We start from the raw sequence: 17004 nt of genomic DNA, 5'->3' as shown, positions 1-17004 counted from the left end.
TGGTTCCAGTCCCCCATAATATAGGTAGGATCTAAACTGATTTATATTGATTAATCAATTCCTCGAAACTTTTATCTGATCAGTCGTCAAGTCAATTGTTATCAATTTAGTTTGTTTTAGATTATAATATTGAACTTCAAATATAATTCAATTGTACAGATTAGATTCTGTGAGGTCAATCTGGCCCTGAGGTTTTCTTAACTTCGCTAGATTTTAATGAAACAACGTGACATTTTCGACATAATACATAATACAAATCACATCCGAATGTTCCAATCATGCGGATACAATTACGTATTCGTACGGTGCTAAGTGAAGTGACCACAACCAACGTGTCTCCCAAAGTTGCTCTCATTTTAGCACTTGTGTGATCTAAATTGCATTCCTTTGCTATCTTGAAGTTTACAAACAAACCGCCACGTGATGAACCATATAAACATAAGATCGTGTAGATATAAAAACAAACATTTAATGAAGTGCCAGTGACACTTGCTACGATCATTGTACGGCTCGATCTGCTGTGAGTCCACAAACGAGCTTACTTCAACCTATGATCGATGACACGTTTATGGTTGCGCAAAAGGTTGAATTCGCCGACTAGCTGACGGATGGCCCGGATTGGGGCCGGTTGATTCACGGGAAAATTTTGTTGTTGACTTTGTCGGAAAAAAGATAGAGAACTGATTATGTAAATAGTTGATCCTTCGATTAGTTTCAGGACACGAAACAGTACTTATCGTTTTCGCTTAGGTTGCTGAGCTCACGGATAAGTAGAACATTAAATGAAAATGTATTTATTCATTTAGTATATCGGACAACTGTCTTTCAAACAGCTACCATTATCTGTAACTAGATTTGGATTCTTTACGTTTCGTCTTCAATGCCAAAGCGAATGAAGCTGGTATTCAAACATGAAGGGAATACACTGAGGTCTTTTTTTTACGCGGGGGATACGTATCGCTTAAAAAATACTTCTTAAATTCTCGTAAAACAAACCCGCAAAACTAAATATGTGTTAGAAATTTAATGTAATCTCAAACAATTGTTTTGAGAAAAAATCAACTTTGCTACTTGAGATTTTCGAAATCGATTTTTTTATGCCAAATGTCTTATAAACGCAGATTTGGTGTAATATCAAAAAATTTTTTTTTTTAAATGTTGATTAAAAATTTTTTCGGAATAACGATAACAGGTTTGAACGTTTCATGCATTTCTAAGACAAAACAAGAAAACTAGGATGACTTCGAAAATTTAAGTAAAAAGCGCGTAAATTAAATAAAAATAAAAAAATGCAGATAAAAATATTTTGTGAATTTACATCTATTTTCATGCACATATTCGGAGCAGGAAATTGAACCTAAAGTAACTTTACAATTCTGTACGATTCAATATAATTTGATCGCAAAACTAAGTGTTAATTGTAAGATACAGTTCAATTTAATTTTGCATCGATGATGGTTTTCAACCAAACTTCATGTAAATTTCATAATTTCTTTTTGTGCACGAAGCTTTGGAAATCCGCATAAAACCCAGCCGGTGTCAATAGCACAGTGTATCAGGTGTACAACTTTGCTTCCGCCGTTTTTTTCCAAAGTTAAAAGCTTAATTGCGAAAAAGTGCTTACAGATGTATTATTCAAAGTATCGTCCGTCGCTAGCGACAACTTTTTCCAATCTTTCCAGCAATTTTCGGATCCCGGCTCGAAAAAAGGAGTCCTCTTTTGACGCTATCCATGAAGCAATCTATTTTTCCAACTCTTCGAAGGATTCAAAATGTTGATCTGCCAGGCCGTGTGCCATCGAACGGAATAGGTGAAAGTCAGAAGGGGCGACATCTGGGAAATACGGCGGGTGGGGTAAGACTTCCCATTTCAGCGTTTCCAGGTACTTTTTGACCACTTTTGCGACGTGAGGCCGAGCATTGTCGTGTTGAAGGATGACTTTGTCATGTCGCTCTTGATATTGTGGCCGCTTTTCTTTTAGCGCGCGACTAAGGCGCATCAGTTGCGTTCGGTAGCGATCTCCTGTGATGGTTTCACCCGGTTTTAAGAGCTCGTAGTAAATCACACCGAGCTGATCCCACCAAAATACAAATCAACACCTTAGCGCCGTGAATATTCGGTTTTGGCTTCGACGAAGTAGCATGCCCGGGCTTTCCCCATGATTTTCTGCGTTTAGGATTATCGTATCGAACCACCGGTTACGATTCGATGTAAAAACCCCTTATGATTTTTTCTTTGAAGCAGTTGCTCACATACAAATAGACGGTGCTCGATGTCCCTCGGTTTCAACTCGTACGGCAACCAGTTTCCATCTTTCTGAATCATACCCAGGGCCTTGAGACGTTTTGAAATGGCTTGCTGACTCACTCCCAACGATTCGGCAAGCTCTTCTTGGGTTTGGCACGAATCTTCATCAAGCAATGCTTCTAGTTGTTCATCTTTGAAGGTTTTTTCTCTTCCACCACCATGTTTGTCTTCGACATCGAAACCACCATTTTTAAAACGTTGAAACCACTCCCGACACGTACTTTTACTCAGAGCAGCATCACCGAAAGCTTCTGAGAGCATTCGATGCGCTTCAACTGCATTTTTTCGAATTGTAACAGAAAAGTAAATTTCCCGCAAATGGCGAGAATTGGACACATAAACAGACATTTTCGAGCGTGAATAATATGAAAACAAAAACAACTGTCACTGAAACGGCGATGACAATTCGTTAGGTACTGTACACACTCACTTCAAAGGCATTATCATCTATGTATTTTGACCAGCCTCAGCCGGTACAGCCACCTATCGGAAAACGGCAGAAGCAAAGGTGTACATCTGATAGTAAAGAACCATACTTGAGGACTCGAGTTTAGTGCTCGACCGCCTCAAGTAGAAGGTAAAACTCAATTTTTTCTTCTGGTCATACTTATATGAGCCTGCCTAGGCTAGCTTTTCTGTTCCAAATTTAAAACTGATTCAATCTAGAATACCTATCCGTCTTATCATTTCTTATCTTTCGCTTCTCCCAGAACCAATTAAAATCGATACAGTGAAACTTCGAAATGTTTTTTTTTTGAATTGTAAGACCTTAATTTGAGTCTGAGCTTATGAAAATTGGTGGAGTGGTCCTTGAGAAAATTGAGTTTACTTTTTTATATTTTTTTTCCGCATTTTACTCCTTTACTCGAGAATCGCAAGTTGGATTCGGATAAAATTGAATAGCAGGATATGGGACTTTCATTCGAATCTAATCGGGTAAGCGGTATCTGAGTAAACTGAGAAGTTTGATGCTGGTGAAATTCAATAGCAGGATAGAGAGATCCTTCGTTTGAATCTGAGTTTGTGAAAATTCGTCAATCCAACTCAGAGAAAAGCGAATTCATATTTTGGTAACATACCTACAAACTGCCACAGTCTTTTAAATACTGTCTACAGTCTTTTAAGTGCGTATTCAAAATTTTGTTTCACTTTGCTTCCAAACATCGCTTTATCATGAAGCGCTTAAAACAAACACTTTTTACTGGGATATAGAGAAAAAGTCACTTGCACAAAAATGTTAATATCTCTGATAATAATGAACGGATTTCAACAAACTTTGGTTTGTTTGATAGGTATTACAACGTAGTATCTAAATTTTGGAATCTGTTTCGTTTTTGAGGTCAATTGAGACAGATATTGTCAAAATACTGCAAATTTTAATATAAAACTTTGTATAACTCAGAAAGTAAAAAAGCAGATTGAACAACGAAAACAATAGTTTTCTGGCTGACAAAAAAAAACCTTTCATTTACAACTAGTCCGATCAAAGTCAGCCCAACCATCTCTGAGATCTACGCCTCTTCTCTCTGTAAACACACAGACATTCGCTCAGTTTGTCGAGTTGAATCGATTGGTATATGACACTCGGCCCTCCGGTCCCCGGAAAAATTTTCCAAAGTTTGAGCGAATTCTATACCTATTTTTATATACATAGAAAAAGGTAAAAGCTATAATAAAAAACTACAAGGATCAGCCCCGTGGGGTTGTGGAACAAGGCAACCAAAATTTCTAATGATCTACAATCAAACAGTTCAATCAATCGTCACACTTTTGAATCCGCAATTGCACGAGAGTCTGCTTAGATTGATCTTGATTAGGAATCAACACCGAACATTGTTTGTTTTATAGCCGACAAAATTACACCCATATCCCAAATGTATGCAATTATATCTTTGTACATACTTGAAATACGATTTTGATATTTAAGCTTCTCTTCGCCAAGCTTGTGTTCAAGTTTTGTATGCAAGCAGTTGTTTTTATAGCGTTAAGTTTCTCTACCATTCTGCGATTAACTTTTCCTCATTATCAATCGAGTTCATCTTATATAAATTAGTAATTGATCTGGAGCACTCAAAATTTACCTCGGGAAGTTGTCAATTTCTCAGGCGAAACGACATAACATGGAATTTCATCCGGGCTTGCATGACACTAGATCAGAGCATACCAATTAAAGCTTCAAATCGTTTTATGGCACTTTTTGTCTTGCTGTCTAGCAACAACCTACCTCTAGCATGTAGGACTAGTAAGACTGAAACGTTAACTATAATTTCGCTTCTATTTATAAATTCGCGTGCTTCCAACAGTTTCGCTTTTGCATCGATTGACCAATCAGAGCGATGCTTTCCCTTTGATATATCGTTTACTCCTTCAAAACCGTCGTCTATGACAGGGAAATCCAATATGCCGGAGATTAATGATAAGATAATAAAAGCAGACACAATAGGACACTGCTCGTTACTAATCAAAATTTCAATCATTTATAATTAAAAATACGTGGCTTGATACATTCAAACCGAATCTTAGGATTCGTATAACAGTATAACTTAGGATTCGACTTCTGTTTCGGTATAACAGCGCGATAAGTGAAAAACTTTTGTTTTCATGCGTATTTTTTCACAAGTGATGGCGCGATTTTTTTTTTAAAAGTTACTGGTAGTTTCATCTAGTTGGCAGACCTTGTTAGTTAGTCGATATATTAATCTACTTTGGAACTACTAGTCCCCGGTTTCTGCTTCCGAAAGCATCGGTAATGACTCCAAAAAACGGACCTCACTTCGATTTCTCAGTAACGGTTAAACCGATTTTCACAAATCATTATTCAAATAAAAACTCTCAGTGTCTTAAAAGATACTGATTTTCGGTTCCGACATTAGATGGCGATGAGTGTCAAAACTTTCAAACTGTCATACAAAATGATGCAAAATCGGTACGCATCCAATGTAATAGAAAAAGGTGGGGCAAACACAACTCGTTCGTGTTAGTGAAATTAAGTTTTCTTTAGCAAGCCAAGTAAAACTAAAAACCACGTGCTTGCTTTCGTCACACCGAACTATTTACAAAGTTTTGGTTTCTAACACAAGTAAGCCATGTGGTCTGCCCCACCTGTTTATATCACGTTGGTACGCATCGGTACGTGCGTGAAAACCTCACCTCCTAGCACACAGCGTGCTTTGTTAAATTTGGTATAGCATGCTGGGTTGGCACATTCGAATCTCATTACCTTGACATAACTGTTAACAAATTGAAAAGGTTATGGTAGTTTATACCCATAGAAAGTTTTTGATTTTATTCAAGTTTGAAGCAAAAAAAATCTTCTAGTGATGTTTTTGAAAATATAAGTTATATGATAAAGGCATCATTACACCACTAGGTGGATTAAAAATGTTTTTTTTCATATAGATACATGTGAAATAATTAAAAGATAGAATTGGAAGGTGATTTCTGTACACAAAATCTCTTGATTTGTTTTTCATTATTATATGTCTAGTCACCAAGCCGAGCATGATTTAGATCTGATTCAATTTCGAAAACAAGAAAAACCATATGAACCTTTGAAGTGCCGAAAATTATGTCTACGAAACAGGTCACATAAATCTACTGGATCGGAGTTTTATTTTTAGCGTTTTTGGCAATCGTTTTATCCCGTAAGGAATGATTGATGCGAGAAAGACCGATTTCACAATATCACAAGCACCCTGCGAGTGAAACCAATTTCATGCGCCAATTTCGCTGTTAGGTTTCGTTCCATAAGGAACCATTAACGAAATTGATGCTTGCGTACACTCAGTAGAAGTAGAAACTATTTTTACGATTTGGTGTGTTGATATTTTCATCCCTGGTGTGTTTAATTATTGGATTCAATTACGAGCATTTACGGTGTACTTAATTAGCGCACCTGCGAATTCAAACCGTTACTTGATGACTCACGCTGTGGTTCTGTTGTTTTAATGAATAATGTTTATGCTGTTTTATTCCGTGTCTAATCCATGGTAATGTTTTATTTTTAGCAAACCTACCAGAACACAACAAAAACCGTTATAGACAGTCGTACTGCCAATGGACATAACGGTTCTTTACCGCGATCAACTACGCCTCACCACAATAACAATTCACTACCAAGATCTGGCACGCCTCAAAAATTACAGACTTCAACATCCGGAAATCTGTCCGAGCTAGATTCTCTATTGCAGGATTTAAGCAGTGCTCGATATGGAAATATTGTGGAAAAACGTGAGTAATATTGTCGAATATCTGTTTGATTCTGTTTATCGAACCCGATTCAACATTTCACAGAAACTCCCAACAATGGAACGATTAGTCCTTCGCCCTACAGCATTAACGACACCATCAAGCGTCCCTCGGTTGACAGTTTGCTAGATGAGCTTAGCAATGCAAATGCCAATCCGATTTATGCCGTACCGTATGGGTAAGATATTCGAGCATAAACCTAATCCTATTAAAATAGCCGAATACTATTTCACTATTTTAGCAACCAATCTCCAAATCCGCAAGCTCATCCTGGACGGCAGGTCACAATCACGGTACGGGAGACTACTACCGAAAAGCTTACCGGAACGCCAAGTGCCAACTATCAGGAACAAAGTGAGTTTCGATTCAATATGAAATTGTATTTTTCCACTTGCTTTTTGGAATACTTTTTTATGCTGCAACGTTTCGTACTCTTGAACATTGGTTTCAATTTGAGCCGATTAGTTTGTTTCGTTTGGGTACTATAACTTTTAGTAATGTCTTTTCAATGTCAAATACATAGTTGTACCAGTCATTTGAACTCATATGCACTGATGAGTCGAAGACGAAACGTTAAAATGACTAACTAAATTTAGTACAAAACGGTTAGTTATACTAAGAGATCTTTAAATGACAATGTTGACAGTTTGGTTATCCGTGACTCCTTTTAATTTGGTTAGAAGATTTTCGAAAAAATATCTGATACCTTCTTTTCATGTTTCGTCATCGATTCATCAGTGCGTTAGCAGCTTATGTTGAACTATTTAACGGCTTAGATGTTTATGTTGAACCGCGAAATGGTGATCCCTGAAAGATTATGAATATTACTATATCGATTTTGATTGATTCTATTCGGCAAGTAAGCAAACCCAGGTGGGTGTTTTTCACAATTTTGGAGAAATAATTATAGAAATCGAATCGTCAAAAGCACCCATCATTCGGAGTAACTTTGCTGAAAGGATTTAAGCACGAACATCACGCTTTTATGATGTTATTAATTAAGAGCGTAGAATTGGGCTTGAAATTGAAGCACTGTGCGATCCTTACGCACTGATGAATCGAAGACGAAATATGAAAAGAAGGTATCAGATATTTATTTGAAAATCTTCTAATCAAATCAGGAGAAGTCATGGATAACCAAACTGTCAAAATTGTCATTTGAAGGTTTCTGAGTATAACTAACCGTTTTGTACTAAATGCAGTTAATCATGTTTACGTTTCGTTTTCGGCGCATCAGTGCATATCTTTCAAATGAGGCTACTAGTACAACTTTGGAGTTTAACTTGAGAAGACATTACTAAAAATTATAGTACCCAAACGGAACAAACTAATCGGCTCAAATTGAAACCAATGTTCATGAGCACGGAACGATAAACGTAAATAAGTATCCCAAAGAGCAAGTAAAAAGTTTTGCTGGTCTGAAGAGGCGAATGAGCCTAAGGCCAAAACCTAGATAACCGAAAAAGAGAGAGAAACAAATATCATTTTGGCAAGGTCAATATGAGGGCTAAGTATCTTCACCTAATTGTGTAGGTAGTGACAACCAATTTTCAAAAAACTCCATATCCATAACTCGAGTAAAATTCTTATAACGGTCTCCTAAAACCTATGTTATATTTTCTGAATTTTTATGCTTTTTTCATGTTTTACAAAGCTATTATCAAAAATTACTCAAATAGAAAAATTTTTCGTGTATTTTTTTACACGATTTTGACTTGTTTGTTTTGAAAAGTTTCAAAAAGATGCTTTTGGAACCAATGACATATACAAATAAAGGGTGATTTTGTAAGAGGTATAGGATTTGATGTTGAAAAAAATAACACAAAAAATTGAGAAAATTGATTAAATCTCTATTGGAATCGATAGAACGATCAATATAATCTATTGTTCGAAGATGATTTCATGCAAATGATGGCCGCTGCTCCGCTTTAGATGGCTCATGCGCAATGTCCAATTTTGGCACTCTCTCTCCAACATATCGGTTGGTATTTCACGAATAAATACCACCAATTTTTGGTCATTTGGTTTCTCGTCAAAACATTTCTTTTTCATTAGCGGCCAACGTTTCGAAGGTTAGACAAGTTCAATTGATTTTCGAGTTTTATCATTATTATCATTGTGAATCGATTTTTGTAAAGCTTCGTTGGAATTTCGATACTGTCTAATATACTTTCTCTGCTCAAACCGAACACGAACGAGTGGGAAAAGAGCACAATTTTGAAGCAACTGTGTTCCGCTTGTGTTGTCGACAGAACGCAATATTCTCAATATTTGAGAGCAGGGCTGAGTGCAACATTTGTTCTTCGACATTTTCGTTTGGTTTGAATATGGGAAAATGACTTCTTAATCAAAACGTATATTAAAAGAAGGTATTTGAAACAGAGACCGTTCGAACTAAATATTTGTAGTATTTTTGCCCTGAATATGAAACCTTCGTAACGTTGGCCGTTAACGTGAAATAAATCCTTCAAAAGCAATAAATGACCAAAGACGCCATCTTTTAATTCAACCGTTCGAACTAAACCACGAAAAAAATAAATATCAATCAACTTCTTTATTCTTCATTTATGACCAGCTGCCTTCCATTTTTCAGTTTTTAGTTCATAATCAATCAGGTATTTACTACGCAATATAAAAAATCGAAAATTTATTATAATGTAATTTCTGGGCTGACTCGAATAGTAAAAACAGAAATCTGTATAGGATAGAATTTCCCATTAAAGGTAATATAAAAAATTAAGTTGGTTTTCAATCGGTTTTCCATGTAAACTAAATAAGTTTTCTTCCTGCCAACCGAATTTTCCGTCCAGACTGATTGAGTGTGACTGAATGGTTTTATATGTACTGTTTACTGTCAAGCAGATATGTGCTTTCGTGGCTCAGTTGATAAACAGATATGCTTTGAAAGGTTAATATGATCGGTTTATATTACCATATCTGTTTTATATGAATGACTGAATGCAAAAATTCGATGAGAGCAACTTAATTTGAAAAACCCTTTTAAGTAGATTTGAATGCAAATATCGGGTAAAAAATCAAAAACCGGACACGAATTTTACAATGCAAAAGTCGTCTATAAACATATTTATTGCAAGAATGGGACAAAAAATAAATAAATACAAAAACCGGATCAAAATTTAACGGGTGTTTCGAAAACACACACAGAAAGAAATTATGAATTTCACAGGTAACATAATTCTTCAAACGATACAATTCATAACTACTGAACTTCTCAAATGACACATTGTTTCATTCGTGCAAAAATTTACTGGCTCCGAGTGTAATTTTCATTCGGCTAGCAAGTGAGACTGTATGAATTTATATGCATGATTTACCAGCCAAGCAGATATGTGATTCTGTGGCTCAGTCGACTAACTGGTGTGCTTTGTGATGTAATGTTTTTCGGTTCAAGTCGCGTTGTTGATGTCGATCTTTTGATTTTTGTTCCTTTCGTTTTAAAGCCAAGTACTTTTCAAATCACACAATTTTACATGTTCTTGAATATAAATTTGTGTGAAATATTACGCTCCATTTATGTGCTTCTGATAAGATGTAAAATCACAAGAATTTTTCGAACTGTTAATGGTTTTATCCGGTTTGTGCATTCAATGTTTTTTTTGTCAACTGTCGCTGCGAACGAGGCATGGTTTGTCTGTTACGAGCGGTTTTATTAATGATGCATTCAACAGATATAACCGTATAAGTGACATACCCGCTTTATCCTATTGTTTCTCATCCGCAGAATTTCTCTCTATTCGCACAATTTTCTCGATGATGGCGCAATCGATTTGGACAATCTAAGGAAGCTACTACTGCAGACAGAGAGTAGTAAGACTTTCGAATTATGTCTCGCGCGAAAACCTTATTCGTCGAAATTTTTTTTTTATTTCTTTCCATTCAACTAAGTGCCACGTCAAAATATACATTAGTGTTCAATATACGTCTGTCTTTCTCAAGTGTTAAAAGTGCAATCGGCGATTTTTACAATGAAATTATTAATCAAACCAAACGCCATTAATTTTGCCAGAAGTTCCGAAGATTTCGTACTTTTATCGCTTCGTCACTATTATGGCTGCTTGAAATTTTCGTCGCCCTTACCACTGTATCTCCGGAAGTGGAAATCGGATTAGGATAAAATTCAATACTGTTCTATGCGACCATATCTTTCGTATACCGGGTCAAAATAAACGATATATAATAATAATAATAATAATTTTTCGTGTGGATTTATGAAAATCTGTCCAGCCATCTTCGAGAAAATCAAACCTATTTTTTGTCACATGCACACACTCACCGACGATTCCGTTTTTCGTCGAACTGAGTCAAGTAATATATTACACTTGGTTCAAAAGTCGGTTTTTACTTTTGATTGCATAGTCCCGATTGTAAGGCGCTGGTCTAGCAAGCTAAATGTCTTATGTTCGAACCCTAATAGTATTGAGCACTGTTAATGCAATGGTGCTGTACATTTAGGAGTTGGTTGCAAAGTCTATTGAAACCGAAGGTCAAGTTTGGCATCGGAATGTTGTAGTACACTGAATTTGCTTTTGCTTAACCTTTCTGTATGAGAAAGGCAGAAACGTCTTTCTGAAAGCAGTTATTCAAACTTCCTATGTGTGCTTTGTCTTTCTTCCGGGAGGTTTGGTCAGGAGGATTGTTTTTTGGGTTGAATTTTCAGGGTAAATGAGCAGTTTGCAAGAGGCTCCAACTTTTGCTTTGCAAATCACTTTCACTGCCACTGTCGGTGACAGTATCAACTCATTTGTTTGAACAGTTAACCAAATCTGGTCGAAACTTTACAAGGTACAATGTGTTTTTCAGGCACCCTTCATTGTAGAGCCTCAAGCCTTAGAATTTAGTTGGGATATAGGACATAACTTTTCGAGCCCTGGTCATATAAAAATTTTGGTTCAAAATGTCATCCAAAGTCCATCTTTCCATTTGTTTTATAGTCCAGTAGTACACATCTTAAGTATCTTGGGGTTTCACAAGATACTTAGGATGCGAACTGTATTACTTCCTATATAAGTTCCGAGTTCGAGGTGTGGCTTCAATAATCTGTTGCAGTGCTCAGTTTAGCTACATGTTAGCACAATAAAACCGATAGCCATCGGACATTGCATTCGTTTGAATTCTGTTTCATGGCAGTGTCGCTATTCGAGAGCCCTGATTTTGCTATAATTGCTTTAAAAGCATTCGAAACAGCAGTAGATTGATAGTGATCCTTCCATGCATTCGGGGACGTATCATACTAAACATTTAGTGACGCTTTCATATCGGTACTCGGAACTATTCCGGTACTGTGCCGGATAGTAATTGTTTGAATAGACCTGATTAAATTGTAGCAACACTTTTACCACCGAAAGAGAATTGTTTAAAACTGGCCATATTGGGATAGATTGCTGGGGGCACTGTGGAAAAGTGAGCAGTGCGTCCAAACATCAAGTGGATCAAGTTTCACTCGAAGGTTAAACGAATACCTAATAGCGAGGAATATAATTACGAATTCCAATGGTAGCAATCATCCTGTTGAAATGCTCGATTTGAAATGGAACGGTATTATCTTTAAGCTAGTCTTAGTTAGTTAGTTAGTTGTTTATTTTAGCCCGGTTTTAACCTATCGGTCATTCACCGGGGGATGTTAAGCTAGTCTTGTTAGTGAAATATGCTGAAATCATTGTGCATTGCACCAGTGACTAGAGGACTCCAGCGAACCCTTTGTAAGGACTAAGAAGAATCACTACCAAAGTTATAACCATAATGGTCGCACGTGTCAGTGGAAAATGAACGGCTCGATCTATTCTAGTGAATAACCCAACTGCTCCATAAAACTGGTCTAATAAATGCGCCTGTAGGGTATGCAATTTATACCATTATGGTTGCTCTTACTTTCTGTGTTTCGGCTGCAAGATACTCTCGTTCCATGAATGAAAAATATTGCCTTGTTCCGATTTTTTTTTTCATTTAGAAAACCAGTCGCAAATAAAAATATTCTTCGCCTTATTTTCATGTTATATATTCTCCTGACGAATGCAACTATCTAAACGATCTATCTCACATTCGTTTCCAGTGTACCAACAGCAACTAGCCCAGAATGAACAGGCGAATCACACATCTTCGGCTACCAAGGAGTTGGATGACCTCATGGCATCACTGTCTGATTTTAAGGTGAGTAGTAGTTGAGAGAGGATCCATTGAATTAGACTACTGCTGGACGATGAATCAGTTGGATTGGGTTGAAAATATTCGAAACGTGAAAATTAATTGATTGCACTATGAATGGGCGGATCGGTCAAATTATTTAAAATGAAATGAATAATAGCGTTCGGTGTGAATTCTATCGGAACATGAGAATTTAACGTTGTTTTTTCAGTGCACACGACGCTGTCATTTTTGTCATTTTAATATGAGTAGAATGCACGCCATGTGCTCATTACTAATGATTGTTATTTTTGTTTTCAACCCAGAATTTTTAATATGATTTATTCCATTCGGCGATTTTAGCTTGTTTTCAGACTTGTAACTGTTTCAGTCGAAAATTCATGGATCGAAATTTCGTAAAAATGGGAACCTCTGGGTGATTAAAAATCCCTTCATGATGATGTGAAAAAAATTAGTGGAAACCTTATTTTTAACTAGCTCTATTGAAGAGATATGGTGACACAAGGTATAGCAGAGCACATGTGTTCTGACTGATTTATTAACTTTATTTCCTAATCATAACCATTCGAGGTCCGTTATGGTGCCCCTTCTGTGATTCTATTCCTGTTTTTATTTTTTAACCTCGGTCGGAACCAACTGACGGCGGTTCATCATGGCCGAACGTTACTTGAGATTGCATTACACGAGACGGCATTGCGTTAATCCCGTTGTCAACCAATCGACGACGTTTTTGTAAACAATTGTTGCTGTCATTTTCTGTGATTATGTAGTGGATGTTATTTTTGTTATGTTCTGTCGAAATTTCACGAAATTTCTCATACACAAAAATATGTTGAACGACAAGAACTTGAGCATAGAAAAAGTTATTCACATAACTTGGTTTCCCATTTTCATAAATTTCATGAAAACAATTACAACTCGTTTGTCCAAAACATGAATTTAGCAAATCGTCTATAAATTGTTTTCATTTAACCTATATAGATGCCTAATGTAGTCGTTCAGTCGTCATTTTCATTGGAAAACAATTTTACGATCGACCGAGAAAGTCGACTAAATTTAGAAACCACCGGAACACCGTTCAGAATCAGCACTCCAGCTGAAATCGGTGCGCTTAGCTCAACTCAGTGGTTTATTACTTAATTCAATTCCATCCATCATAAATTTCAAGCTTGTCTAAGTTCATGATCATTAACGTTTCGTGCACCGTTGTTTTCTGCTCCTACGCAGGGGCGTATTCCAAATCACCACCAGCACCGAGAATGCACCTCGTCGTGTGCAAATTTTCCAACGTGACAATCGGAATGTATCGGCAATGTCTCACCGACCCGTTGACAGGTGCTTTGCTGAAATGGCAGCAAGCGTCACATCGAAAAAAAGGTACTGTCTATACACTGCAAAAACACATCCAAAGAAGAGAGCAATTGAAACAACAATTCGACACTAGCCTGCCCTATCTTGGCGTTTGGTATTTCAATTCCGGGTCGTGCCAAGTGCTAGTTGCATCTGAATCGTTAAATGTGCATCTTTATCTGGGCTATGGCGTCACCGGTTTCTGCGATTAGTAAAAGTTAATTACTTTTCGCTCAAAAAAGCGAGTGCCAAATTTCACCGAGGTGGTTTCTAATGAAATTGTTTCCGTCTGGTGGTTGCTCGCGAATTGAGCTTCTATTTTGCTGATAGCGAATCAGAATTCTAGCAATAAGGAAATAAGTAATTAATCCTCGGGATCCTAGGTACGTTAGAATGATTTATCCGAATGCCTGAAGTGCAGTTGTCAGAAAATTATAAGGTGAATTTAGACCGTTCCAACAGAACATCGAAAGCAACGAGCCGTAATGAACAATTTCGTTTCCATTTAGTTGACGCAACTTGTTCTTGTAAAACATTTTGATGTTGGTCCTACCGGGGGTTGGAACTAATTCGTAGCGTTTATCGAAAGATGTCTTCAGACAACTTTTCATAGTCGCATTTACAAACAGTGTTGGGAAAATCATGATTAGAAAAAGTTAATTTCAGTATCATTCGTGGAAAAATCAGTTCAAGAGATTTTCTAAAAAAAACTCAGTGACTGGAAAGATCACTTCCTTAGAACCTCGAAGATTACAAGTAATTTTGTGTGTCAGCGAAAGTTAATGACGAATTTTCACACACAGAAATATCGCGTAAAGAAATATTCGGAACGGAGAAAAGTCTCCGATAATATTACGATATTGAATTTCCTTTACGTTTCAGTTTGACACCGAAGTGATTCATGCAAGATTGCAACTGAGAAGCTATGACTGTAATATTTTCGATGCACGTGAGTTGGTCAATATGAACAACAATATTTTTTACACATTCCAAATAGTGATTATAATGACAAAATGCTATTTTAATTCCAGATGGCTGATAAAACCAATAAAACGCTATTTAGCATGAATTTGATTCATAGAAGTAACAGGAGCGCAGCATTGTAAGCATGCCTCGAACACACAGAAGGCGCAGAATTTGAATGGCGCTTTTGAATTGGCGAAGCGATAAACTGCGCTCCTGTTACTTTTGCGTACGACATTCAAGTTAAATTGGGTAATATTTTTAATCAGCTGCATAACATGCTTTGTGAAAGGTTTTTTTTTTTAAATAATGTTTTTACTATCATTATAACCAGGACCGCCGAGAGGGAGGGAGGAAAGGGGGAATCCCCCCGGGCCCGGACTTTTTCAGGGGGCCCGGAAATTCGATGCCGGAATATTTTTTATTGCTCATAATCACATCATATCTTGGGATCTTTTTTATTTGCTCGTTCAATCCTGCAAAATAGAGTTCATTTAAGTTTATTTGCTCATTTAACGAAGGGGGCCCGTATTCAAATCTCCCCGAGCCCGTTTTTTTTTCTCTAGGCGGCCCTGATTATAACTATTATTAGTCACAGCACTTGCTGCTTTTATTGATGATAGTACTCCACCACCACGGTATTGCTAAGTAAATCTCGTATACATCACCACTATTGATCCATTTATCAACCACCCTACGCTCAATGAACATTTTCAGAAAGGTTCAGTTTTTGTCCATTAGCGAATTTATTCATCATGTATTCTGCAAAAGGTTGAGATATAAATGCCATGAAAATTTATTTCCCACAAATCTTCTGTTCGAGAATCATATCAGATATATTCATAACGAATCGCGTTTGCAAAAAATCAGTACTGAACTTTTCTGCAGTGAGTTTTCTGATCGATAATTTTTTTGGTTTGAAAATCACATCTGAAAAATTTCAGTCACGATTTTCGAAATTTGGATTTTTTCCTAAAACTGCTTGCAAAAGTAAATATTTTCATGGGAGCTAGTGACAAAGCGCATCTTTACCAGCGTATGGCATGTTGTTATTGTATTCGTAGTATTTGTTGTGCTATATCGAACATGTCAATGTTTGTTTTTGAAAAATCGCTTTCGTGAGGAGCCACTATTAAACATTAAGAAAAGTGCCACGAAAAGTCATATTTTAGTGCAAATTTGACTTTTTGAACAGAGTATTGTAAACACTCATTTGGAATCATTGAAATGGGAAGTACAGCTCCACACGCCTTATTCACCGGACATTGCTCCATCCAGTTACTAAAGGGCGATTTTTTAAAGAGCTATGGGTTTGATTTTCAAAAAAACTCAACAAATTTGAGAAAATTTATTAAATCTTTATTGCAATTGATAGAACAACCAATATAATTTGAAGATGATTTCATGCAAATGTTGGACACGGCTCCACATTATATAGCCCAAGCGTAAGGTTCAATTTTGACAAACTCTCTCCAACATATCGGGTGGTATTTCACGAATAATACCACCGGCCATTAATCCGCGCCAAACAGTAACTTTTTTCGGGTGCATTGGTAGCTCTTGCAATACTTCTGGCTGGTCTTCACTCCAATGTGCTGGCTGGTCTTTCGTCAATTTTGCTTGTTAACGTATCCATCCAACCAGAAATGAGCTTGGTCGCAGAACTTAATTTTTTGATAAAAAAGTGGATTTTACTCCAACTTTGTCTGCGCCCATTTATGATTTAATTATAGACCAAACGACGATTAAAGAATATATTATAGACCAAATTAAACAAATTTGACAATGACACAAGACGTGATTCACGCGTGATCTGTCAAAGACAAAATCAAAGTCCTGACATTATATTCCTTTTGTGGAATTTGGCTTTTCTATTTCAACAGACTTCGCAGCCGATTCTTAGTGTACAGAATCATTGCATGGCTAGTACTATGGATCCTACTGACACAAAGAATCCTTCCAGGTCGGGGCTC

General features: G+C 36.8%; 1 protein-coding gene across 14 annotated transcripts in view; it reads left to right on the top strand.

The window, feature by feature from the left end:
* LOC131429977 (leupaxin) overlaps nt 1–17004 on the top strand; it is a 168358-nt gene that overhangs the window by 116451 nt on the left and 34903 nt on the right. For all 14 annotated transcript variants that reach the window (XM_058594561.1, XM_058594551.1, XM_058594550.1 and 11 more), the window contains 4 exons: nt 6316–6538; nt 6602–6734; nt 6798–6910; nt 12627–12724. In XM_058594561.1, coding sequence (XP_058450544.1) covers nt 6316–6538; nt 6602–6734; nt 6798–6910; nt 12627–12724 — 567 coding nt within the window. The remainder of the gene's footprint in view (nt 1–6315; nt 6539–6601; nt 6735–6797; nt 6911–12626; nt 12725–17004) is intronic.

Source organism: Malaya genurostris, chromosome 2 (assembly GCF_030247185.1).
Source record: "Malaya genurostris strain Urasoe2022 chromosome 2, Malgen_1.1, whole genome shotgun sequence".
Taxonomy (NCBI): Eukaryota; Metazoa; Arthropoda; class Insecta; order Diptera; family Culicidae; genus Malaya; species Malaya genurostris.
The sequence above is the reverse complement of the archived record's forward strand: the minus strand, read 5'-3'. Positions and strand labels throughout refer to the sequence as shown.